This window comes from Rhinolophus sinicus, linkage group LG01 (assembly GCF_036562045.2).
Source record: "Rhinolophus sinicus isolate RSC01 linkage group LG01, ASM3656204v1, whole genome shotgun sequence".
Classification (NCBI taxonomy): Eukaryota; Metazoa; Chordata; class Mammalia; order Chiroptera; family Rhinolophidae; genus Rhinolophus; species Rhinolophus sinicus.
In genome coordinates, this window is record NC_133751.1 from 162,623,305 (window position 1) to 162,648,970 (window position 25,666).

General features: G+C 38.9%; 1 protein-coding gene across 1 annotated transcript in view; it reads right to left on the bottom strand.

Moving 5' to 3' along the window:
• Positions 1–25,666, bottom strand: part of TTN (titin) — a 270,598-nt gene that overhangs the window by 168,010 nt on the left and 76,922 nt on the right. The window contains exons 54-98 of the mRNA XM_074338692.1: positions 25,275–25,553; positions 24,901–25,182; positions 24,527–24,805; positions 24,125–24,403; positions 23,754–24,032; positions 23,343–23,630; positions 22,950–23,228; positions 22,528–22,809; positions 22,149–22,427; positions 21,748–22,026; positions 21,357–21,635; positions 20,967–21,254; positions 20,447–20,725; positions 19,939–20,220; positions 18,595–18,873; positions 18,197–18,478; positions 17,087–17,365; positions 16,684–16,971; positions 16,248–16,526; positions 15,872–16,150; positions 15,485–15,763; positions 15,075–15,362; positions 14,660–14,947; positions 13,820–14,101; positions 13,282–13,560; positions 12,879–13,160; positions 12,451–12,729; positions 12,072–12,359; positions 11,604–11,882; positions 11,232–11,510; positions 10,852–11,130; positions 10,424–10,711; positions 9,994–10,281; positions 8,416–8,697; positions 7,899–8,177; positions 7,213–7,494; positions 6,819–7,097; positions 6,036–6,323; positions 5,646–5,924; positions 5,257–5,535; positions 4,889–5,167; positions 3,971–4,258; positions 3,535–3,822; positions 2,576–2,866; positions 554–841 (exon numbers count right to left, since the gene is read on the bottom strand). Of these exons, the coding sequence (XP_074194793.1) occupies positions 554–841; positions 2,576–2,866; positions 3,535–3,822; positions 3,971–4,258; positions 4,889–5,167; positions 5,257–5,535; positions 5,646–5,924; positions 6,036–6,323; positions 6,819–7,097; positions 7,213–7,494; positions 7,899–8,177; positions 8,416–8,697; positions 9,994–10,281; positions 10,424–10,711; positions 10,852–11,130; positions 11,232–11,510; positions 11,604–11,882; positions 12,072–12,359; positions 12,451–12,729; positions 12,879–13,160; positions 13,282–13,560; positions 13,820–14,101; positions 14,660–14,947; positions 15,075–15,362; positions 15,485–15,763; positions 15,872–16,150; positions 16,248–16,526; positions 16,684–16,971; positions 17,087–17,365; positions 18,197–18,478; positions 18,595–18,873; positions 19,939–20,220; positions 20,447–20,725; positions 20,967–21,254; positions 21,357–21,635; positions 21,748–22,026; positions 22,149–22,427; positions 22,528–22,809; positions 22,950–23,228; positions 23,343–23,630; positions 23,754–24,032; positions 24,125–24,403; positions 24,527–24,805; positions 24,901–25,182; positions 25,275–25,553 (12,699 nt within the window). The remainder of the gene's footprint in view (positions 1–553; positions 842–2,575; positions 2,867–3,534; positions 3,823–3,970; positions 4,259–4,888; positions 5,168–5,256; positions 5,536–5,645; positions 5,925–6,035; positions 6,324–6,818; positions 7,098–7,212; positions 7,495–7,898; positions 8,178–8,415; positions 8,698–9,993; positions 10,282–10,423; positions 10,712–10,851; positions 11,131–11,231; positions 11,511–11,603; positions 11,883–12,071; positions 12,360–12,450; positions 12,730–12,878; positions 13,161–13,281; positions 13,561–13,819; positions 14,102–14,659; positions 14,948–15,074; positions 15,363–15,484; positions 15,764–15,871; positions 16,151–16,247; positions 16,527–16,683; positions 16,972–17,086; positions 17,366–18,196; positions 18,479–18,594; positions 18,874–19,938; positions 20,221–20,446; positions 20,726–20,966; positions 21,255–21,356; positions 21,636–21,747; positions 22,027–22,148; positions 22,428–22,527; positions 22,810–22,949; positions 23,229–23,342; positions 23,631–23,753; positions 24,033–24,124; positions 24,404–24,526; positions 24,806–24,900; positions 25,183–25,274; positions 25,554–25,666) is intronic.

The window sequence follows — 25,666 nt, forward strand, 5'->3', positions numbered from 1 at the left end:
TATAATATAATATAATATAATATAATATAATATAATATAATATAATGTAATGTAATATAATATAATGCAATGCAATGCAATGCAATGCAATGCAATGCAATGCAATACCGGGTCTTATATTAATTTTTGCTCCAAAAGATGCATTAGAGCTAATTGTCCAGCTAGGTCTTATTTTCGGGGAACAGGGTATCAAATCTTATATTTCTAGACTTGGCTTTATTATACAGATGTCCACCAGGGCCATGACATCAGGTTACCTTATGTCATACTACTACAGCATCATTTGGAACCTCACTTAATTACAATATCTTGTATACGGTGAAAAAGTTTCAAGAACTATAAGGGTAAACTTGGGGTAATTTCAGACAATTTGTATGGAAATTATTTCCATTGAATTATCTAATACTTCAGTTATAATAAGGAGGTTATCAATTGCAAATGAACAATAACTGATGTTTCTAAAACTAATTCCATCCTTATTTAAATTGCAATAAATGAATAAATGTGAGCTGTCATTGGCTTAATCTGAATAATGCTTTTAAGGTGTGTGTACCTTTAACGGTCACTTTTGATTTGGAAGTGTCACTTCCGGCCACATTTGAAGCTTTGCACACATAATCCCCTGAATCTGCTTTAGTCACGTCCTTCAGTTCCAGCACAGCAGTTCCATTAGCAAAGCTGAAGACACATCTGTCTGAAGGCTTTATTTCCCTGCCAGTCTTCAACCACTGGATCCTGATTGGCTCCGAACCCTGGACGTGGCCGCTGAGCTGCACGAATTCTCCTTCACTCACTGTTACTGGAGTAAGGTGCTGATCAAACACAGGTGGCTTCTTAGGTTCTGGAATTTAAAAGGCATTTTTAAACATAAAATCAAAAGGAACATAAAAACAAATAAGTATTAAATGCCAGAAAAGAAAACAAGTTTGCCTCTAACCGGTAACACTAGTTGCTATAGCAGAACTGAATCACAGTGCCTGGTTGATGCCTCTCTGAAGTCAATAGTTACATTTGTTGGATTTTTAAGAAAAGATAAATGTTTAAACAGATGCCATGCTGCCCATATCACCCAGGTATCTGTGTGCTCATTAAGCACTGCAAACATTGCACTGGCAGTTACTATAACTCCTGTGCACACCATTGATTCTTTCAAACCTGGGTACAGCTGCATTTTTGCTGAACTCTGAAATCTAAGGGCTTGTTGGGGAGTTCTGCTCATCAAGAGCAGCAATTCTTGCTGCCCTCTGGGGACGAAAGCCAACAGTTGAATAATCTGTGAGCCCACATCTTTCTCTGATGTTCATCTTTAACTATTAAATGCAGCTACCAATCCTTTCCCAAAGGACTTAGGAATTGAAGCTCAGAATGCAGCTGAGACGCTCAGAATGCAATTGCAAATGCAAACCAATGAAGAATACACAAGTAACATGACAGGAAGTCCATGCACAGGTCAGTTTTATGTAATGATTTTATTTAGCAGTTCTGAGACCTGTATATAAGAAGTATAAGGCAATATTCATGATCGTGAAGATTACAATTTCTGAAGTCTACTTTTTTTTTTTTAACTCTACAGATAAACAGCCTCAGGAGTCTACAGAAAGTTTTATGTACTCAATGGAAAAAGCATCAGGAATGTAAATCATGAATATAAGCCACTGCCAAGCACATGTTTTTCATTTTACTAATCATGTTTTAAAACTAAATGTCCTTAAATCCAACTGAGTGATGAAATGTGAATTTTAAGACAACTCAAGGATATTAGTCTATTAGTGATATTAACCTATTATCTGTGCACCCTGAAATGATCAACTATATTTATCAGCATGAGTAATAAATTTCAAGCTGCTTTAGGAGGTAAGTTTGTAAAATGATTTTGACCAATCTGCATCATAATTATCTGGATAAAGCCATTATGGTCAGAGGATCAGACAGAGAAGATGTCCTTAAAAAATATAGTCTATTCCTTTGCCTCAAGCTATGACTATATATTTAAATACATCTTCCATAATGATATGCAACATTATTCTGTACATCTTTTTTCCTTTTTAAGCAAGTTTATTCTGTTATCTGAGATTAATATTCATTTATAGGCTAAAAGCTTTGGCAATATATGCCAAACAATTATCATTTAGAAATATACTTAGAAAAGGAAATGTTCCAGAATGTGTTATAACATATAATAAACAAAGCTAATGCAATATTCAATGATGAAAATCTAAGAATATATCAAGATATATGTACTTCATAAAAATTTATATGTTACACACGAATTTCAAAGTAAACTTAGATTTCTAACTGCCTGAGAGAATTTGGGGATGTGATTTACCAGATAAGATTTTCGCTCCATGTATCATTGGACACCAACTTTGCTGGGCCATGTAATTAAATTACAAATAATACATATTTTCAGTAAACATATATAGAATTATGTCAAGCCAGTTAGGTAACGTACATTTATAACTTACTTGGTCAACAGAGTTGACAAAGAAACACACATGTCAGAAGAAATGCACAAGGTTATCTCACAGGCAGTGAAGAAAACCACGACAGCCTGGGGGCTGTGAAGATAACTCACCTTTGATGACAACTGAAGATGTACACAGAGCAGAGCCTGCATCATTCAACAATTTGCAGGTGTACAAACCAGCATCGCCCGTGCCTGCCTTCTTGACTTGAAGCAGCAGGGCGTTGTTCTTGAATGTGATTTCACAGTTAGAAGTTGGATGTATCTCTATGTTATTCTTGTACCAAGAAACTGTTATAGGCTGAGAACCAGCAACACGGCCCTCAAGTTTGAAAGAATTCCCTTCTGTTTCTTCTACTGTCTCTGAGGGTTTTTTAGTGAAACTTGGTGGGATTAGTCGCTCTGTAAGAATTACAAAGATATATAAAGTGGAATCCAGAAGCAGGTTATTAATAAGAGGTTTTTCAAGAAAGAGGTATTTTACTTGTTGTTAAAAGTCAACGCTTTTATGGGGTATAGAAGAGGGAAAAGGGGATCAAATGTATGGTGATGGAAGGAGAACTGACTCTGGGTGGTGAACACACAATGTGATAATATAGGTGATGTATTATAGAAATGTACACTTGAAACCTATGTAATTTTACTACACATTGTCACCTCAATTAGTTTCATTAAAAAAACAGTCAATGCTGATCATATCAGTATCAGTGTATGTTCCTAAACATTTCAGCCTCCTTTCAAACCTTATTCAAAACTGTTCTCTTATTTATGGATTGGATGATAAGAATTAGACTATTTACAGAACCAGATAGTTGTAAAAATAATAATAATAACAATAATAGAAGAGGGTGATAGTCTTAGAGTTACATATAAAGTTTTAGAGAAATACAATTTTAAAAAGATCATGTGTTCTCTAGAGAAACTTATTTCCCCTTATATTTGTATGCCATTTGTTTAAAAATGTTGTCCTAAATTTCATCTGTCCTAATAAAAACTGCACCCTTAGTACAGAATATAAGATAATATAAGATGACTACATTTTGTTGGACCACATGCAAAATAAATGATACCTTTTATATTAAGTTGAGCTGTGCAGGAGTCCTTTCCCACTTCATTCACAGCAGAGCAGGTATATTGCCCAGAATCTCCCTTGGCTACTTTTAGAATTGTCAGATGGGCAGTGTTTTCCAGATAACTAATCTGGTAGTTGCCGCCACTTCGTATCTCTCGGTTGTCTTTGGCCCAGGTGACCTTTATTGGTTGTGTGCCCGTAACGTGGCACTCAAAGTCTGCACTTTCTCCCACCACAGCATCCACAGGGGCAACATGGATGTCAAAGAAGGGTGGGTTCTTCCCCTCTGAAAGGAAAGCGAGAAGACAAGATTTCAGACACCTTAACTGGACCATCCCAGTTTACAGAAATCATGATGTTTTCTCCCTAATTTCATATTTCATCATAAAAAAATGTAATTACAGAAGTAGAAAGAAGTTTAAGAATCCACAAACCTGTGAGAATGAGTCTGGCACTAGAAGAAGCAGACCCTACTGGATTTGTAGCTGTGCAAGAATACTGGCCTGCCAGGCTCTGATTGGTTTTAAAAATATTGAGAGTGGCTACATTATCTAAAAACGATGTTTGTACATTTGGGCCATCTTTCAGTGGCTTGCCATCTTTAAACCAAGAGACTGAGATAGGTTCTGATCCATTTATGGCACATTCAAAAATAACTGGCAGTCCAACGGTTTCTTGAATATCTCTCAATTGTCGAGAAAATGATGGTGGAAGTTTTTGCTCTGTAGAAACAGAATTAAATTAATGAGAACAGAATTAAATTAATTAAAATATTTCTGTAGAAACATTTTACATTTACTGAATAGTCTTCTCACAATTATTGTTATATAGGTAATGGTGTTTCTATAAAAATATCAGGAGGTATTGACATCTTTTGAATTAACTTGGGCAGAAAGAAAAACATGTAAACTTTTGGAGCAAATGTTGCACTCTGAGGCCAACCTAATGCACAGTAGGTGCAAAGATATAAAGCCAATAGAGAAACTGATCAGCTGAAGATACACCTCCTGGTATGTAGCAGATTCTCCTATTTTTTAAAGACTGCCTTCTAGCAATTTGAGTGAGATGCTCATGGGGTGGAATTTTAAAAATATGGTCACTCATTTTTCTTGAAGATTTAATTATAGAGACAAAAAATCACATGATCCTTCCAACTGATTGATTTAGTCATCTTATCTTTCTCTCTCTGTTAAGGCAAGAGAAAAAGCTAAGCCACTAATCGTAGATGGAATTACTTAAGCAGAAAATCTTGCATTTGGAAAGATTTTCCTAAGAAGAAGGCCCTTGGCAGAAATTTTAAATCTTGTTCAACAGAAATACAAATTCATTCACTTTTGAAATATTGCAATCACCTTGAACAGTAAGGAAAGTTGATGAAGAAACTTCTCCCACACTGTTTTCAGCTCTGCAGATATATTCTCCACTGTCATTACTGTTAACCTGGTTGAAAACCAGTGTAGCAACATTGTTCCTAAAATGCATTTTGTAGGTGGTAGTGGGTCTCAATTTTGTGTCTCCTTTATACCACGACACTCCAATTTCAGGGGTCCCAGCAAGCTGGCATTGTAAAGAGGCAGAATCTCCAACAGTCACCTTAACAGGCTCCAACTGCTTGACAAAATATGGTGGTTCTGCAGGAAAGAGAGATCATCAGTCACGAAGGAGACAGGCCACAATGATTATTTGTGTATAAAGATAGGAATGTACAGTCGTAACAAACCTAGTATCAGTATCTGTGCTGAACAGGAATCTTTTCCGGAAGCATTTTCTATGTAACAGTTGTATTGTCCTGCATCCTCTACTGCAGTACTTGGAATTTCCAGGATTGAAGATTTGTCAGTTGTGGTTACATTACACCTCTGAGAAGGAGTTATGTTTACACCGTTTTTCTTCCATGTGACTGAAATGGGAGGAGTGCCAGTGTATGTGCCCTCTAGGATCAGGGGTTTTCCTTTCTCTATGCTGTAATCATTGAGCCTCTTCACAAATTTAGCTGGGGCTAGAAACATATGGAAAATATGAAATCAAACACATATCCACATGGATACAGATGCATCTATTGCTTCATGTATGTTAATTGTAAAAATGAGGAATAACAGTCAAACAAACCTTTCACATGGAGACGTGCTGTACAAGACGCTTTACCCACTTCATTACTAACTATGCAGGTATATTCTCCACTTTGCGATGTATCTACATCAAACAACTCCAATTCTGCAACTGCATCCTCAAAAGACACATTACATCTGTCCCCTGATACTAACTCACTGCTACCCTTGAACCAGCTGACATTGAAAGGAGGTGTTCCTTTTATGATGCTTGTGAAAGTTACATTGGCTCCAGTTAAAACATCCATGGCATCAGGTTTCTGAATGAAAGATGGTGGTTCTAAAGCAAAAAAGCACACATCAGAAAAAATTTGACATTTTTGATTTGTGATGACAAAAATGCTTCATAAATTATAAAATGCGATTCCATCTTACTGTATTTTTAACTGACCTCTCACAGTCAAAGGAGCACTGCATTTATCAGAACCAGCCACATTAGTAGCGACACACGTGTAGTCACCAGCATCTGATTCTTCCAGCATGTTTACAGTTAAAGCACAAGTGTTATCTGTCAGGGTGGTTTGGTATTTCCTTCCACTGCTGATCTCTTTTCCCTCATGGAACCAAGAGACAGAGATTGGAGGTGATCCGTAGACTTTGCACTCCATTACAACTGAGGAACCAGATAGACCATTTGTCTCTTTCAATTGTCTTGTGAATGAAGGAGGAACAGTTCGGTCTGAATGTGATAAAAATCAAACAAACAAAGGACATCAGTTATAAAATGATTTGAAAAGAGAATTATTACCTTTTTGATGGAATATTCCTCGATCCATCTGGCTCTTTTGCAAGGGTATCAAAGAAAACACAATTGAAAACCCTGAGAATCAGTGGGCAATATGCACTAGCTGACTTGTTAGGGATTTTGGTCTCTCTTTGGTGAAACTTATTATATGGGAATTATTTCAGCAGAAGTGATAGTAGAAGACCACTGCATCCTTATCCAGGGGTTAAGTTTTACTCCTATCACGCTGAATCATGGAAATTCCTCTATGATGAAGGGATATAACTTGTGAACTTGGTTTCATTCTAACTCTATAGGTATATAGAGTTACTCTGCTTTTGCTGACTCAGAAGATGCCAGACTCACGTCACACCGTAGAATACAGATATTCATGTACACAATCAGGAACTACATTATAATAACATTGAAACAAAAGCCCAACCAACCAACCTGAAACTTGAACTGAGGTTGTGCAGCTGTCTTTGCCAACAGGGTTTTTCACCTCAAAACTATACACGCCACTGTCACTAGGGGCCACATTGATAATCTTAAGGCCAGATACTTTGTTGAAGAAGCTTATTTTGTATTTGTTGTCACTTGTCAGTTCTTTTCCATCCTTAAACCACTTAGTACTGAGTTCAGGGGTGCCAGTGACTATGCACTCCAAGGTACAGGTGTCTCCTGTGGTAACTTTCATGGATTCTGGCTTTTCCACAATTGCTGCAGGTTCTGGAATGAGATATAAATTGCATCCAAATTTTAAAATTGAGTTAAAAACCAAAGAAAGCACCGATCCTGGTAGGCATGTGCCTTGTATTCATAATAACATCCTATCTGTACTCACCGAGAACGGATAGTGTGGCGAAGCACTCTTGCATTCCAGCATCGTTTTTGATCTGACAGGTGTACTTCCCTGCATTGGCTATTTCTGCTCTTGCAAGCTGCAGGGTTGCAATCTTTTCTGAATAAGAAATCCATATGTTGTCACTTTCTCTAACGATTTCCCCCTTATCTTTGAGCCACACCACTGAAATGGGCTCAGGGCCCTCAATAGTAGCCTGCAGTTGAACTTCTTCACCAACGATGACAGAAACGTCACTGAGCTTCTTCACAAATCTTGGTGGTGCTGATGAAAAAGAGGTAAGTAATGGATTTACAATGTGTGGGTTAATAGTACTTCACTTCAGTCATGGATACTAGGAATCAAACTAGCAATAATGTGTTATCTTATCTTAAATAAGGCATTTTTGGTGAATGGGAGCAGGGACACATTAGAGTTTGTGTGAAGCAGAAAGAGTTGAATGTCTTGTCCTCTGCAGCTTTTCAAATCCAATCACAACTTACTGGAAAAAATATCTAAAAGGATACTTGCTGGGGTTTAGAAATGGGATGCACACTAAACAAAAGGATTGGGAAAGGAAAAGTGGAAGCAAAAGCTAGTGACAAAGGACTGGGCAATAGCTAGGAGGTCAACAGAGTATTAAAATTAGAAGGAAAATAGCACGCAGGTGAGAATGAGGTCACTCTCACCTTTCATAGTGATAGAACCAACACAAGTATCACTCCCGACATCATTTGTGGCTTTACACTGATATTCCCCAATGTCGGCAGTGTCGACATTCAGGATGTGAATACTTGTAAGGAAGTTCTCAGACATGATCTTGTACTTCTTGCCACTCCTAAGTTCTCTCTTGTCTTTATGCCAAGAAACTTGAAATGGGGGAGTACCCTGCAGCTCACATTCAAGATGAACGTCAGTTCCTTTCAGTGTCTCAATGGGATGAGGCTTTTTGCGGAAGGTGGGTGGTTCTAAAATTGGAAGGTAATTAAGTTAGAAAACAAAGGAAAATTAGAATGTATTCTGTAAGCATATAATTACAAGTAAGAACCGGTTTTTCATTCCACCATAGGAAAAACATCAGTTTCAATTTTCTACTGTGTCCTTTCAAATTTTTAAGACATTGATGGAAAGTCAAATAAATGGTATTGCGAGGACAACTAGAGAGGAGGCTGATGTGAAAAACCCAAAGGAAGAGTAAGATCTGACCTTTAACTTTTAAGGAAGTACTGCTGCTTGCACTGCCTGCTGCATTGCGGGCCTCGCATGTGTAGTCTCCACTGTCTTCAACACTGAGATTGTGCATTTCCAACACTGCCACCGAGTCAAGGAATGACATTCTGAATTTACTGCTCTCTTGAATTTCAGTCTCGTTTTTGTACCATAAAACTCTGATTTCTGGAGACCCTCCTATTTTACATTCATATCTTGTATATTCATCCTGTTTCACAATTCTTGAAGGTTCTAGCTTCTTAATGAACCTGGGTGGTTCTACAGAACCAAGAGGGAAAACACAAGGTAAGGGCTGGAAAAGACACATATAATTCAAGATGAAATGATAAAAGGAATCTCTGGCAAACAGAGAGGTCTTTAGCTCTGGAAAACAAATTTATTTGATGCAATTCAAAGAAGACTAGTTAACTGAAGCCTAAATAGAAAATTCCTAAAATAAAATACACTTATTTTTGCAAGACCCACGTCAAGTACTGTTGCAAAAGGAAGGAGGAGAAAAACATTAATTCCTATTGTGCAATCCTCTTCCCAGCAAAAGAATCACTTTCCTAGAGCAAGATCAGAGGGAGAGCATGTATCTGTTGGCAGAAACACTCTGAGGCTCATAAGGAATAAGAGTTTGATTAGTTTCCTGTATGAGTCAGAGGAGGACTGTCTATTTGCTCTGGCTCTGAGGAGGTATCAGTGTGTACATTTTATGAATAGCAAAACTGGGTCAGATAGCTTAATATTTTTAAAGTGCCACTTTTTCTTATAGGCTTTAGCTATTTCTTCAACCTTCATATTTTCTCTTTGAAGTGGGGGGAATATGCTTTCTTCATTAACTGAAGCAAAAATTCAAACTTATGGAGATAAAGATGGTTAGCTCGATGCCATAGAGCAAGTGGGCTGATAAATCTAATTCTATTTTAATTTCAAGATATTTATAGACCACCACCACAAAAATCCTTCACAATTCTCTGATGGGTTAGACCAGCAGCCCACTGAGTTAAGTGTTTAATTTCTGATAACAGCAACCATGCTATAGAAGGCAATGGTTGCCGTCTATAATAACAGATATTGGTGTACTCCCTTATTGGACTCCCCAACTTCCACTATTGTTTAAGTGGGGCTAGTGGAGAAAAAGACATTGACATAATTAATTTGGACTCTTTTTGAAGGGCTTGGGCTCTGCTATCCCTTAGAGGGACAAAATACACTCATTTACTAAATACTGTGGAAAATAAGTCATTTAGGATAACTTTTTTTGTCCTAAAATAACTTCCTTGAAACTTAGATGTTTCTTGCAATTCTGTGAACAGTTTTTGTTCTCTCTCTCTCTCTCTCTGCTCTATTTTTAGCCTTTGAAGATGGACTTTCAGTCCATGTTCTACCAGTTTTATATTTTTTAATAAAAATTTTAAAACTCACCGCATTTGGAAGGCCCAGAATCCATATGATCACTTCTAATTACCAGACAATGTCCTAAACATAACTTTCAAGCACACCCTTCCTCCTATATTTTAAGATACTGAAAATGTAAAAGAGACCTTGCTACTTTATTCAGACAAGTACCTTGTACACTCAGATGAGCAGAACAAGAGTCTTTCCCAGCAGTGTTGCTTGCGTAGCAGGTGTACTGCCCAGCATCGCCTTTACCTACTTTGAGAACTGTCAGAGTGGCAGTATTTTCAACCAAAGTCATCTTGTAGTTGCCTCCAGGGCGAATCTCTCGGTTATCTTTGGCCCAAGTGATTTTGATTGGTGCAGTTCCAGTTACATGACATTTAAAAGAGCCACTTGCTCCAAGAGCAAGATCTACTGATACAGGTTTTAGATCAAAGAAAGGAGGCACTTCATGCTCTGAAAAGAATGAAGACCAACATGGTGACTTCAGTTTTCATGCTCCCAGACATGGAGCAGAAACAAAGCGGCACTAGCCTTTGGTGACCCAGAGCAGTGAAGCTGCTTTATGATGAAGAGGGTAATGTGATGAGCTACTCACCTAATAGAATGAGCTTGGCACTGGATGAAGCAGTCCCAAGAGGATTAGAAGCTGAGCAATTGTACTGACCAACGTGGCTCAGGTCAGTTTGCAAAATCTGAAGAGTTGCTACATTATGCACAAAAGATGTTTGCAAATTAGAATCATCTTTCAAAAGTACCCCATCTTTGTACCAAGACACTTGAAGAGGCTCTGAGCCATTGATGCGACATTCAAATGCGACTGGGAAGCCAAGAGTCTCCTGAACATCTTTCAGCTTTCTTGCAAAGGTAGGTGGAAGTTTACGCTCTGTAAAGAAGTTGGAGACAACCCTTATTTGCAAGAGAGAAAATACCCACAACATATTTCCATCCATTAAAATTTTGATGTTTGTAAGAAAATGGATCTGTCAACACATAGCAAGACTTGTTAAGCAAAACCATCATCACCTTTGATAACAAGCACAGCTGAAGAAGCGACTGCCCCCACACTGTTTTCTGCCTTGCAGGTATACTCTCCCACGTCACTATGATCCACTTTGTTGATTACTAAGGAGGCAATGTTATTTTTGAATTGCATTTTATATGCAGGAGCTGATCGTAGCTTTGTGTGTTCTTTATACCAAGAAATTCTAATTTCTGGGGTCCCATCCACTTCACACTGTAAAGTTGTAGGTTCTCCAATGGCTGCTTCCACATGTTCCAGAGGTTGAATAAAATAAGGTGGTTCTAAGGTACAAAGAATGGTAGTCAACCAATCATGCTAACTAAAAGAGGATGTTTTAAAAGAAAGAAAAGAGAGCAACAAAAAGAGGTAGCTATCAACACACCTAAGACAGATACCAGAGCTTCACAAATATCTTGACCAGCCTCATTTTCTATCAGGCAACTGTATTGTGCATAATCCTCCACTGTGCTGTCAACAATTTCCAGTATCGTAGATTTTTCTGTCATAGTAATACTGCAATTCGGAGACTGTGAAAGAGGAAACTCATTCTTCATCCAGCTCACTGAGATGGGAGGTGTGCCAGTATATGTGGCCTCAAGAACTATGGGGCTGCCTGTCTCAACACTGAAATCAGCCAATCGTTTCACAAAGGTGGCTGGTTCTATAAGGAGAAAATATGAGGGTAAAATCGACATCTTCAAATGAAGACTTAGATAAATTTTGAAAGGTACATGAATTGGAGAGAGGAGCAAACCTTTTACAAAAAGATGTGCGGTACAGGAAGCACTGCCAGCATCATTAGTAACAAGGCAAGAATATTCTCCACTCTGCAATGGCTCCACCTCAGACAACTCCAGTTCTGTGACGGAATCTTCCAGAGAGATGGTACATGACTCCCCTGGCACCAGTTCCCTGCTGCCCTTAAACCATTTGACCTTGAAAGGTGGGGTGCCTCGAATGACACTGGTGAATGTGAGGCTCATGCCAGGTAAAACTTCCACAGAATCAGGGGTTTGTTCAAAAGATGGTGGTTCTAGATACCCCGGGGAGCAGGGGAAGATCAAGAGAAAAAAAGAAATCCAAGTGAGAAGTGCTTTTGCTATTTGAAGAAAAGGGAGCTAAGACTAAAAATGAAGGCAAAATAAAAGCAGTCCATGCAAGGCAGGCACTAAGTCACGTGGAAGAGACGTGGAGAAGCAGAGCTTGATCCTGGGACACTGACCTTGCACAGTCAGGATGGCTGAGCATTCGTCAGAACCAGCCATGTTGGCGGCCACACACTTGTACACGCCTGTGTCAGAAGGTTCCAATAAGCTGAGATTCAAAGTACAGACATTTTCTGAAAAGCTGGACTGGCATTTAGGTCCACTAACGATCTCATTTCCATTCTGAAACCAGCCAACTGAGATGGGGGCCGAACCAGAGACTCGGCACTCCAAAACCACTGAGGCCCCCAGGATGGCGTTTGTGTCTTTCAGCTTCCGGATGAAGGAAGGAGGCACAACTCGATCTATGTGGAGAAAAATAATTTTCCGTTTAAAAAGAAGCTTTATTTTTTTCCCATGAAAACTACATGTTCACAAAAACCTCATACTACTCACCAGAAACGTGGACCGATACAGTGCAGTTACTTTTACCAACACTGTTTTTCACTTCAAAGCTATATAACCCCTTGTCGCTCATTTCTGCACAGGGGATCTTAAGTGAAGCCACTTTGTTGACAAATGTAATGTGATGTTTGCTGTCTGCAGATAATTCTCTTCCATCTTTGAACCACTTGGCTGAAAGTTCTGGTGTTCCAGCCACTATACATTCTAATGAAAAAGGATTTCCAGTAGTGACAGTCATGGGTTCTGGCTTCTCTATGATTCTGGCTGGTTCTAAAAGAGGAAGTATATTGCATTGAAAATAAAGTCACCTTCCAAACTAAGGTAGAGTGTAATCAATATTGGGTAAAACTAGTATTTGTAGGAAATGATCATGGGTCAATAAACTTGATTTTTTTCTCAGGCTATAATTTGCTACTAACCTAGTACAGTCAAGACTGCTGAACATTCTCTCATTCCGGCATCATTTTTGATCTGGCACACGTATTTTCCAGAATTAGAAGGTTCTGGGCTACCAAGTTGGAGGGTTGCAATGTTATCAATGAATGAAATCCTTGTGTTTTCACTCTCTCTGATGACTTCACCTTTATCTTTCAGCCAGACAACGGAAATTGGCTGGAAGCCCTCCACGACAGCCCGTAATTCGACAGCATCACCAACAAGGGTTGAGGTGTCACTTAGCTTTTTCACAAATCGTGGAGGTTCTAATGAATGAAATTTGTGGTCAGAAAAAAATAAAATGAGAATTACAGCTACATTGGTTATTAGTCAAGCAAGAAAAGATGAAAGGAAGAAACATAACTGTTTGTTCCCAGGTATACAAACCTTTGAACTTGACAGTGCAAACACACGTGTCACTTCCCACCTCATTAGTAGCTTTGCAGTGATATTCTCCTATATCAGAGCCTTCAAGATTAAGGATATGAAGACTTGCATCAAAATTTTTCGAAGTAATTTTAAATTTCTTGCTGCTTCGAACTTGCTTTCGATCTTTAACCCACACCACTTCAAATGGAGGGGTTCCCGAAATTTCACATTGTAAGATAACATCAGAACCTTTAAGAGTTCCTATTGGAGAAGGCTTTTTGGTGAAAACAGGAGGTGCTACCAGAAAAAAAATAAAAAAGAAGGTAAACAATAAGAACATTTGCTTACTAAAAAGGAAAAAAAATAGACTCTAGAGTCATTAAGTGACTGGTGTGACCACACGATAGTACGCTAATATAAGAAATGACAATTCATAAAAACTAAAGAATTGCTAGCAGATACCCTTAATGAGTCTTTTTACTTCAGCATTCATAACACTGCTGAGGAGGAGTCTAAGTCAGACAAGAATAAAGAAAGAAAGCTTAGTGTGTCTAACCTTTAACAGTCAGTGCTGTGCTGCAGCTGGCATCGCCGACGCCATTATGAGCTTCACAGATATAGTCCCCACTGTCCTCGGCACTGGCTTCGTTGATGATAAGCAATGCCACAGAATTAATGAATGACATGTTGTATTTCCAGCTCTCATGAAGTTCACTGTCATTTCGGAACCACAAAACTTTGATTTCTGGGGAACCACTTATTTTACATTCCAGTTGGATGGATTCTCCCTGCTTTGCAACCTTTGAAGCTTCCAATTTCTTAACAAACTTTGGAGGTTCTAGTAAATCAAAGAAAAAACGATAATGTATGTTTGTCATTGAACATCCCAAGAGTGCCTTCTTAAACTGGTTTGTTATTAAGAATATAATTTCTGAGAATTTTGTGGTAAAATAAGTTGAGTTTTCTATTAAATAAGCTTTTAATATTTTGAATAGAGAATTTAGTTGTTAAGTTTGCTTTTGTAGTTTGAATATATAAACGAGATGGTGTAAGTTAATGTATTATAGATGTATTTGATTAAAATTTTGTAATGATAAATCGGAATGCCATATAACAGAAAAGAATGGAAAAGAGAATGGACAGCTGAAACAACATTTAACAAATTTCAATTGAATAACACTTTTCGGTAGGATTACACTTAGAGATACACTGACTTTAAAAACAATATAAAGAGAAAACAGAACTTTGATTAAAGTTGCCTCCAACACGGATATATACAGATTTTAACATGACTCAGTTAGTTTATCCCCAAATTTTAGAAATGAAAGAAACTTTTAGAAGACAATTACAAAAATGTGGGGAAGAACAAACATTAGTAAATGCCATGAAATGATACCTTTTACACTGAGTTGTGCTGAGCACATGTCTTTGCCAACATCATTGGTTGCTTGGCAAGTATATTGACCTGAGTCTCCTTTGCCTACTTTAAGAATTCTCAAATGGGGAGTGTTTCCCACACATGTGATGGTATAGTTTCCTCCAGGACGGATCTCTTTGTTATCTTTTGACCAAGTGATTCGCATTGGTTGAGCACCAGTAACATGACACTCAAAGTCAGCACTTTCTCCAGCAATAACATCTATTGATACAGGCTTTATGTCAAAGAAGGGAGATTTCTTAGGTTCTGGAAGATGAGAAGAAAAGGCAATATGTGTTGTTGTTTTTTCTTTTTTTTTTCATTGGCCATTTCTACTTTGACAATAAGTAAGAAGTCATGGTTTGCAAAGAGAAAGATTAACATGGGAACAAACCTCTTGCTGTCAGTCTAGCACTAGAAGATGCCGTTCCAAGTGGATTAGACGCTGAGCAAGAGTACTGGCCAGAGTGACTCAGGTCAGTTTGCAAAATTTTTAAAGTTGCTACATTATCTACAAATGATGTCTGTATATTTTCATCATCTCGCAAAAGTACCCCATCTCTATACCAGCACACTTGGATAGGTGCAGAGCCATTTAATCGACAGGTGAGTGTAACTGGTAACCCAACAGTTTGTTCAATGTCCTTTAACTGTCTTGCAAAGGAAGGTGGGAGTTGACGCTCTGTAAGAAGACAAGTAATACTTGAGGCATTAGTAGATGAATTGAAAATTTCCCCCCAAAAGATAAAAGAGTTAGGAGAAGAAAAAAAAGAAATTTCTTAATCTCTAAAATAATATCATCACCTTGAATTCTGAAGATAGTCTTTGAAGAAGCAGTTCCTATATTATTTTCTGCTTTACATGTGTACTCTCCACTGTCATTAATATTCACTTTATTAAAAACAAGTGTGGCCACATTGTTTGTAAAGTAGGTCCTGTATTCAGGAGTTGGCCGTAACTTGGTGTCTCCTTTGTACCAAGACACTGTAATTTCTGGTGTCCCAGCAACTTGGCATTGTAAAGAAACTGAATCTCCAACTGATGCCTCCAGAGGTTCCAGTTCCATAACAAAATAAGGTGGTTCTAAATAAGAAGGGCTCACAGTTAGCAACTGGATTTAAAGAAAACCAAACAAACCATGCTTCCTGTTAGCTGAATGCCAATCATTTACGACAGAATGAGACAACACACCTAATGTAGACACCAGAGCTTCACAAACATCCCTTCCTGCCTCATTTTCAATCTCACAGGAATACTGTCCTGCATCTGTTTTTGTGCTATTCAGAATTTCCAGGATGCAACTTTTCTCTGTTGTGACTATGTTGCATTTTTCAGATGGAGTTATGTGAAAACCATCCTTTTTCCAGGTGACTGAAATTGGAAGTGTTCCAGTGTAGGTGCTCTCCAGAATTATGGACTTCCCTGGTTCTATAGACTGATCACTTAATTTCTTCACAAAAGCAGCTGGTTCTGGTGAGTGATAAAACACAGCAGTTAGACACAATACAAATACAAACAAAGATGCCAGAATACAAAAAATAGGAAGAACAAATGCACTTGAGCAAACCTTTAACAAAGAGACGAGTAGTGCAGGATGTTTGGCCAGCACCATTAGAAACCACACACGTATATTCCCCACTCTGAGATATGTCGACACTAAATAATTCCAGTTCTGCCACAGTGTCTTCAAAATAGAGGCTGCACCTGTCTCCTCTCACCAGTTCTCTGGCACCTCTAAACCAGCCAACCTTGAATGGAGGCGTTCCTCTAATAACACTTGTGAAAGTGACATTTTTGCCTGGTAGGACTTCCAAAGGCTCAGGCTCCTTTACAAACGACGGTGGTTCTATATGGACATGGAGGACAATGAAAAGATCCTGTGAGCTTCTAATTTAGTTGCAACTTTGAATTTAAAAAAAGAAGAGCACTTTTGAATGTGTGTCAACCTATATGTGCACCCAAAGAGGAACTTGTAAGAAAGGGTTTGAGTGTCTAACACTAACCTTGTACAGCTAACATTGCACGGCATTCGTCAGACCCAGCAACATTAGCAGCCACACATGTGTAATTCCCCATATCTGATGAGTCCAGAGAATTCAGCTGCAATGTGCAGACATTATCTGAAAATGTGGTTTGGTATTTTGCTCCACTGACAATCTTAGTTTTCTCATGAAACCAGGCAATGGAGATAGGTGATGATCCAGCTACTTTGCATTCCAAGATGCAAGAAGTACCCAGCACCCCATCAGTATCTTTCAGTCTCCGTGTGAAAGAAGGAGGAACCATTCGGTCTGTGTGAGGAAAGCCAAGAGATTCATCATGATTTGAAAGAACGGAAAAGACTTGAAAGCAGAAAACTTTTGAAAGGGTTTGTATAAGCAACAGGAGGAATAGATCGGAACTAACCTGACACATCAACCACAGCGGTGCAGCTGCTTTTTCCAACATTATTTTGAACCTGGAAAGTGTATGTGCCTGCATCTTGCTTTTCAACGGAGAGGATCTTTAAGGAAGAGATTTTGTTGTAGAAGCTAAATTTGTGTTTTTGGCTGCTAGTCAAGAGCTTTCCATCCTTGTACCATTCAACTGAGAGTTCGGGAGTGCCAGCCACCTTACACTCCAGAGTGCATGCTTCTCCTACAGTCACTGTCATTGGTCCTGCCTTCTCAACAATGACTGCGGGCTCTGAAATAAAATGTGACAGCCATCTGTCAACATCTGTTACCTTTACTGTATCTATATTATCTTTATCTGTGCCATCCACCTTTATCTCTACTACCAAATTCACTAAAATTATTATTCCAATAATATGCTTATGCTAGGGCTCTCTCTCTAATTATGAAATCTTAAAATGTGATTTCAAAATTAAATTCTAGGATGAAATTAGAGGAATTATTAAGAAATATGTCTGTGCACGAGTTGCCTCTCAGTACAATTCTGACAACATACATTAGACAATGTACATGGACTTGCACTTGACCCTCTGTAGAGCAAAGGCTACATGTTATTATTAATTACTTAATATTTTTGCTCTACTTTCAGGTACTAAAGATAGTTTTTTGAAAGTAGTTATGCGAACAATTAAAAATTGAAGTTTAAAATGCTCGAAGATGAAAGTGCAAGTCTTTCCTATCAAATGTTGATCTTTGCAATTCTTGTCATCAGCTTTAACAACTAAGTACTTTGGAAGCAAAATGTCCTTGTACCATATGCTGGGCTCCTAAGTTTTTCATGTTTAAACAAAAGATAGTCATGATTATATCTGCTAATCCATCCAAAAACAAAAAAAGTAGTTAAATAACCAGTAAAACCCATGGCTAATTTTTGTTAGGATCAGAGAAACAAGAAAGAGTTCTGGAAGACTTATTAGATCCCCTAAACCTTTCAAATAGGCGAAGATCGATACAGTTCTAGAAGAAATTTGGAAAAGGAGATTCTCCCAGTAACCCTTAGTAACTCAGCTCAGTGTTTGGCGCCACTTTCTCTCAGGGGACTATTGTACCATCGTGCACCAACCTAAAACAGTCAGCGTGGCCATGTTCTCCCTTGTTCCACCATCATTCTTGACTTGGCAGATATATTTCCCAGCATTAGCCGGTTCTGCTTTTGCAAACTGTAGAGTTGCAACATTTTCCACAAATGTAATTCTGATGTTTTCACTTTCTCTAATCACTTCTTCCTTCTCTTTAAGCCACTGGACAGAAATAGGCTGGGCGCCTTCTATGGATGCTTGTAACTCAGCAGGCTCCCCAGCTACAACAGTGAGGCTGCTCAGTTTGGAGACAAATCTTGGTGGTTCTGAACAAGGAAAGATGGAGATTGTTGAAAAGATTGTCCAGATAATGGAACAGAGAAAAAAACTGAGCATTTTGCACATTCCTGCCGTTTGTGCCACATGCAGGAAATATGCTTACCTTTTAATTTTACAGTGCAAATGCAAGTATCACTTCCCACTTCGTTCTGTGCTTTGCAGTGGTATTCACCAATGTCTGAAGTCTCGACATTGAGAATATGAATACTTGCGTGGAAGTTTTTGGATGCAATCTTGTATTTCTTGCTACTTCGGAGTTGCCGCTTGTCTTTGTACCACACCACCTCAAATGGTGGTGTTCCCGAAAGTTCACATTCAAGACTAACTTCAGTACTTTTAAGGGTTTCTACTATGGGAGGGAAGCTGCTAAAAACTGGTGGTTCTGTAAAAAACAAGAGTTTCTTATGAATGGAGCTACTTAATTTCATAAACTATTTGTATTTCTTTGTTTTTAAATTGGAAGACAGAATTAGGATACTCTAATGGGTACGTGGTGTCAAGCACCATCATTTCAGAGAGGCCATGAGCCTTCACAAAATCACTCTACTTCATTGGCAGAGAACCTAGGCTAGACCATAGGTGTCCTCAGTGAGCTGCTCAACATTCTGTCTACTCCACCTCACTAATTTATCTTGGACTATAAAGATTGATGCAAAAATTGTAACCAAACCAAACCAAAAAAAAAAAAAAAAAAAAAAAGCAAAACTAAAACCCCAAGAACATTAATGAATATGATTTGCATAAGGTATGGAATCCTGACTTCAGGAGTCAAATGTTTTGTGTATGCTCCATAACAGATACTTGGAAGTCATCACAACATCTGTGATGTCAGTCTTCCATTTCAACAAATGGTTATTGCAATCATTGCCTCACAACATGACATACTTGGACTTTGTGACAAAATACTGAAAAATGACAGCAGAAAGGAAAAATACTGTTTGCACCAAGGTATTGTGACATAATTTAAAAAAAAAATAGGAACTGATTCTTGAGAGAGAAAGAAATATATAATTGTCATGTTTTAAATGTAAGGTTAAAACCTTACTGCTTGCACCTTGTTTATATGTTGTAAATACTTGGTTTTTTTGGTGAGAAAGATTATAGTGAGGATGATGATATATTTTTAAGTTGATTGAAGGCAAAAGTTAATTTAAAAATGCTTACTTTGTTTTTCTGCGTGTGTTTTCAAAACATCAAATTTGAATTGCTTGGCTAATATGTTGAGGTGATCAAAATTGTGCCATTGGAATAACAAAAAATATCCCAGAATGAATGGCTACATGTAAGCAAATCTTAAGAAAAAATAACATGTCGGGAGGGAAATAATACCAGTTTGGGAAAACATTCTATGATCTTAAATGGAAGCTAAAATGACAGTAAAAGAAGAAAGAGCTAGGATACCCAGGGGAGAAGAAGGTAATGAGGAACAGAAGAAAGAGATCTCTACCTTTTACTATAATCTTGGTACTGCAGCTTGTGCTGCCAGCAGGATTCTGAGCCTCACAAAGGAAATCCCCACTGTCCTCAGTACTGAGATTGTTCAGCTGTATGACTGCCACTGAGTCAATGAAAGTCATTCTGTATTTATCACTGGCTGGGAGTTCATGTTCATTTCTGTACCACACAACTCTGATTTCTGGGGATCCAGTTATCTTGCATTCGAGTCGTGCTGAGTCACCTGCTTTCACTATTTTGGATGCCTCTAATTTCTTTACAAACTTTGGTGGTTCTAGAGAGTGAATGAAAGAGAAGATTAGGAAGGAACAGATAGAAATAACAAAAGTTAAGTCAGGTAGTATGCGGAAAGAACAAAACATGAACAATGCCTGGCAGAAACAGTGTACTGTGTTAGAAAGAAGGGCACTTTCTTGATTGGGTTGATGCACTGTGACAGATCACAGAAAGGACCAGAGCCACAGGGTACACAGAAACATAAAACAATCAAACTTGCACACCTGTCACAAGCAACATTGTAGTACAAGAGTCGCTACCAACATCATTGGTAACTTGGCAAGTATATTGTCCAGTCTTGGAAGCATCCACTGAGTAGAGATTTAAGAAGCTAGTTGACCCTTCTAAGCCAATGAAACATTTAGGTCCAGAGACAAGTTCCACATCATCCTTAAACCACTTTATTTTAAATGGTGGTGTTCCTTTTAGTACTGCTTTAAATTCCACTGTGGAATCAGGTATGGCTTGTTGTCGCTCAGGTTTCACTAGGAAGCTTGGTGGTTCTAGATATTTTAAGAGAAATACATTTAATTAAATTCCTGTAGTTGAATTACTTTGACAGTTTTATGGGCAAATAAGAAACAGTATTGAAAAGAGGTAATAACTGAATATTGCTTGAACTCAAACATGTACATAAAGATACAGAATTATTAAGACTTTTAGCTCTAAAGGATACAAGATAAGAGTGATACATTTTAAAAGCACTCACAAAAAAGAATCAAGAAGAGGGAAAGAAATTCTAACCTTTCACAGTTAAGATGCCACTGCATGCATCATCCCCTGCAACATTTGAGACTTTGCATGTGTAATTCGCAGTATCTTCTAATTCCAGATTATGAACTTCTAGTGCCACAGTGTTCTCATGACAGACAAGTCTGTATTTTGCAGTTGTAGATATTTCTTTTCCATCCTTAAACCACTGAGCACTAATAGGAAGTGAGCCAGAAACCTTGCACTCCATATGTATAGAAGAGCCCAGAACTTTATCCATTTTGGTTAATTTTTTGGTGAATGATGGAGGAATATTTTGATCTGTCCAATGCAAACAGCAAAACATATCCATTAACATGTTGCCACTGGTTTACAGAGGACATAATATAAATAAGGAAAGCTAACTGGGGTCCAGATACAAACCTAGCACTCTCAAGTAGGCATCACAGCTACTGCTTCCAAAGTCATTGTCCACCTTGAAAGTATACTGACCGCTGTCTTCCTTCACTACTGACTGAATCCTAAAACTGGCCACGTTATTTTCAAAACTCATCGAAAAATATCTACTGGGCACAATTTGTTTCCCATCTTTAAGCCATTTCACTTTGAGTTCTGGTGTTCCAGCCACAACACACTCCAAGGTTACTGGGTCTTTCTCAGTAACGTCGACGGATTTAGCTTTCTCTAGGATTTGAGCAGGTTCTGCAGTGAGAAGTAAAATGTGGATGAGTTGTGTTGATAATTCCACGAGAAATAAGGCGTGCTTAGGAAATCGTCTCCACATACTAACTCCAAAAGGAAATAGCTTACAAACCTTGCACTAAAAGGAAAGCATAACACCTCTCAACTCCTGACTCGTTCTTGGCTTGACACGTGTATCTCCCGCTGTGTCCATTATCTACAGCTCTGATTTGAAGCGTGGCCACATTGTTCACAAATGAAATATGAACATTATCATCTTCGTTAAGAATCTGATCATCCTTTAGCCAGGTTAGAGAAATGGGAGGAGAGCCCGTCACAGAACTCTGAAAGGTGGCAGAACTTTTCAAAACAGTAGTGACGTTTTCTATCTTCTTAGTGAATGATGGCGGTTCTGTGATTAAATTAGATAGTGTGAAAAGAAGAGGTATATTTGCACTCCTACCCATAATCATAAAATTAAGCAGCATTACAGAATTTTTCTTTGGCAGCTTGCTCCTTATAGGTATGACTGACCTTTCAGGGAGACTCTGGTAGTACAAGAGCAGCTGCCACCTTCATTGGCCACAAGGCATTGGTATTCACCAGTATCTGAAGGGTCACACTTGGTTATATGGAGATTAAACACTGACACTCTGTCAGTCAGGGTATACTTTTTGCTGCTTCGAATTTCCTTGTTATTCTTCAGCCAAGTGACTTCAAAGGGAGACGTTCCCATAACTTCACACTCCAGCTCCACATCACTATCTTTCACTACCTCCACGGGCTTCAACTCCCTGATAAAGGTGGGAGGTTCTAAAGAGTCAAAAGGAAGACAGAGACTAGCTTACTCAAGGGAAAACCCATGACCTTGCCCTCAGCACAGCTAAAGTGGAAAGTAGGTCCAGTAACAAACCTTTCACTTTTAATTCAATGCTGCAGCTTGCTGTGCCTGCGTCATTACGAGCTTCACAGACGTAAGTCCCACTGTTTTCTACCCTGGCACCGGAAATTTGGAAAGTGGCTAAACCATCGATGAAGGAAATGCCATGTTTCTCAATGGCTGTTATTTCATTCCCATCCAGATACCAAGAGACTCTGATTTTAGGAGTGCCTGATATTTGGCATTCAAATGTTGTAGATTGTCCATTCCTCAGCACTAATACTGGGCTGGGCTTCTTGATGAATTGAGGAGGTTCTAAAGATGGAGGGAGAAAAAGTGTAATGCGGGACATTTTTTAAAACAAAGGCTAATGAGCAAACTGTATTTCTAAAGCCTCTTCCCTCCCCTCAAGAACATTTAGACAAGCAAGAACGTGAGAAGATGTAGAGTCAGACCTTTTACAAAGAGAGTGGCTTTACTGGTTGCTATGCCAACATCATTGCTTAGTTGGCAAATGTAGGTCCCAGAATGAGCAGCTTTGGCAGAAAAGAGCTCTAGAACGGTGGAGGTGTCATCTTTCCAAACTGAGCGAGCTGCTCCCGAGTGCAACTCTTTGTTATCTTTAAACCACTTTATTGTCATGGGTGCAGTGCCACCCACAAGAGCCTTTAATTGAACCCTTGTATTGGGATTGACGTCTTGCGACTGTGGCTTTTCCACAAAGTAAGGGGGTTCTGAGGTGAAAGAAAAAGAAGTGAATGGATCATTTTAGAACACAGAAATGAATGTAAGAATTAAGAAATGAGACAGCAATAAGTTCTTGACGGGTGGAGATAAAAACTGCCAACCTTTGACTGTCAGATGGCCACTGCACTGGTTGTGTCCTGCCTTATTAGTGGCAGAACAAGTGTACGTCCCACTGTCGCTACTTTCCAGGTGACTGATTTCCAAGAAAGCAGTATTGTCATGAAAAGAAAACTTGTATTTTTCACTAGCCGATATTTCCTGGTCATCTTTGAACCATTGGATGCTTATGGGGTGTGACCCAGCCACTATACATTCTAAGTCAATAAAAGACCCTTTGATGCTGTCCATTTTCTTCAGCTTTTTGGTGAATGAGGGAGGTATGATAAGATCTATGCAATGAAAAAGCAAACAAATAAAAAAATAAAAGTTAGGTCAATCTACCAATTTGTATCTTCTCTAAGATTGTTAAGATGAAGGAGCATAGTTTGTCTCCACAGAAAAGCAATACCAACCTAATACATTAATGCTAGCCTTGCAGCTGCTTCTCCCAACATCATTTTGGACCTCAAATGTATATTCTCCACTATCTTTCTTTTCCGTAGAAATAATCTTCAGTATAGAGACTGTGTCAGTGACACTGATTTTATATTTTTGGCCCAGAGTCAGTTCTTGGCCATCTTTAAACCATTTGGCTATAATCTCCTTAGTCCCTGAAAATTTAACCTGTAAAGTGGCTGGGTCTCCTTGGGTGACATCTATAGACACAGCCTCCTCGGTGATTGTTGCAGGTTCTGTAGAAAACAAACGGATAGGGGTGGGTCGTGAATTGCTCTGCTGAAAGGCTTACATCTGCATTTTTCTTCCTAAAACTTTCTGAACCAACCTTTTACTGAAAGTAACGCAGAACATCTTTGTATTCCTGCATCGTTTTTGGCCTGACAGACGTATTTCCCATCATGTTTGACTTCGATGCCACTGAGGTACAGACTCGCCACATTGTTCTCAAAGGTCATTCTTATATTATCATCTTCTGTGATTTCCTCATTGTCTTTTAACCAAGTCACCGCGATTGGCAAGGAGCCCTTCAGAATGGCCTGGAAGGCAGCTGTGCCTCCTCGAAGGGAGCTGGTGCTCTCGATCTTCTTTACAAAGGCTGGGGGTTCTAATAGAAGAATGAATTCTCAATCAATTCCAGCTTTACAGAAAAACTGGCATGAATTTTTTTTTTTTTTTTAAAGAGTTGACTCTGCAGAAGAGCTCGTCCATCATTTGAACCCACACTAACCTCTTAGAGTCACCCTGGCACTGCAGGTGCTGCTGCCCACCTCATTGGTCACCCGACACTGGTATTCACCAGCGTCTGCAGCTACAAACTTGAGGACGTGCAGGCTAACCAGATGACCTTGCATAAAGGTTTTGTACTTCCTACCACTTCGCAGAGTTGTGTTGTCTTTGAACCAAGTGATGTCAAAGGGAGGGGTGCCTGCCACCTCGGCCAGCAACATGACATCATACTCCTTCAACACTTCAATTGGCTTAAATTCTTTGGTAAAGTAAGGTGACTCTACAGTAGAAAAGGAATTATTTTAAGTTAATGGTGGATGAATCTGTGGCATGGACTACAACTTTGGTAACATAATGGGCAATGTGAACACAAACCTTTGACTATTAAAATGCTACCACAGTGGTCACTGCCAGCCTCATTTTGGGCCTCACACATATATTCACCACTGTCTTCGATGGCGACATCTGTAAGTCTTAGAACTGCAGTGGACTCCACAAAAGACATTTTGTGTTTGCTGCTCTCTTTAACTTCTCTGTCATTTGCAAACCACGTTATTTTAATTGGAGGGGTACCAGTTACTTTGCAGGCTAGCTGGGTGGAATCTCCCTTCTTTAAGAGCTGTGATGGCTCTAACTTTTCAACAAATGTAGCAGGTTCTGTGGAAGGAAAGAAGTTATTAAGAAACATGAGGAAGAGGAAAGACCTTATAATAATGGTAGCACAAGGATGTCAAGAAAACACGGCAAACCTTTTACAAATAAGTTTGCACTGCACTCCACACTTCCGGCAACGTTGCTGACTTTACAGGTATATGTGCCTGAATCGGAGGTTTTTACTGCATAGAGTTCCAGGGAACTTTCTAGAGCATCTTTGGTAATATAGCAGCTTCCACCGGAAACCAACTCTTTGTCACCCTTAAACCATCTGATTGTAAGAGGAATAGACCCTTGGAAGGTGCTCTTCAGGCGGACTGCCGAGCCGGGCAGAACGTCCTTTGATGCAGGTTTAGTTACAAAACTGGGTGGTTCTAAGGAAGGGGTATAAGAAAGAATTTCAAAGAGTTAAGAGGCGCGACCTAAGGGAAGAAGACGTAATTTGAACATCGTCTACAGTAAGAATGAAATGCAGTCTCCAGCCAAC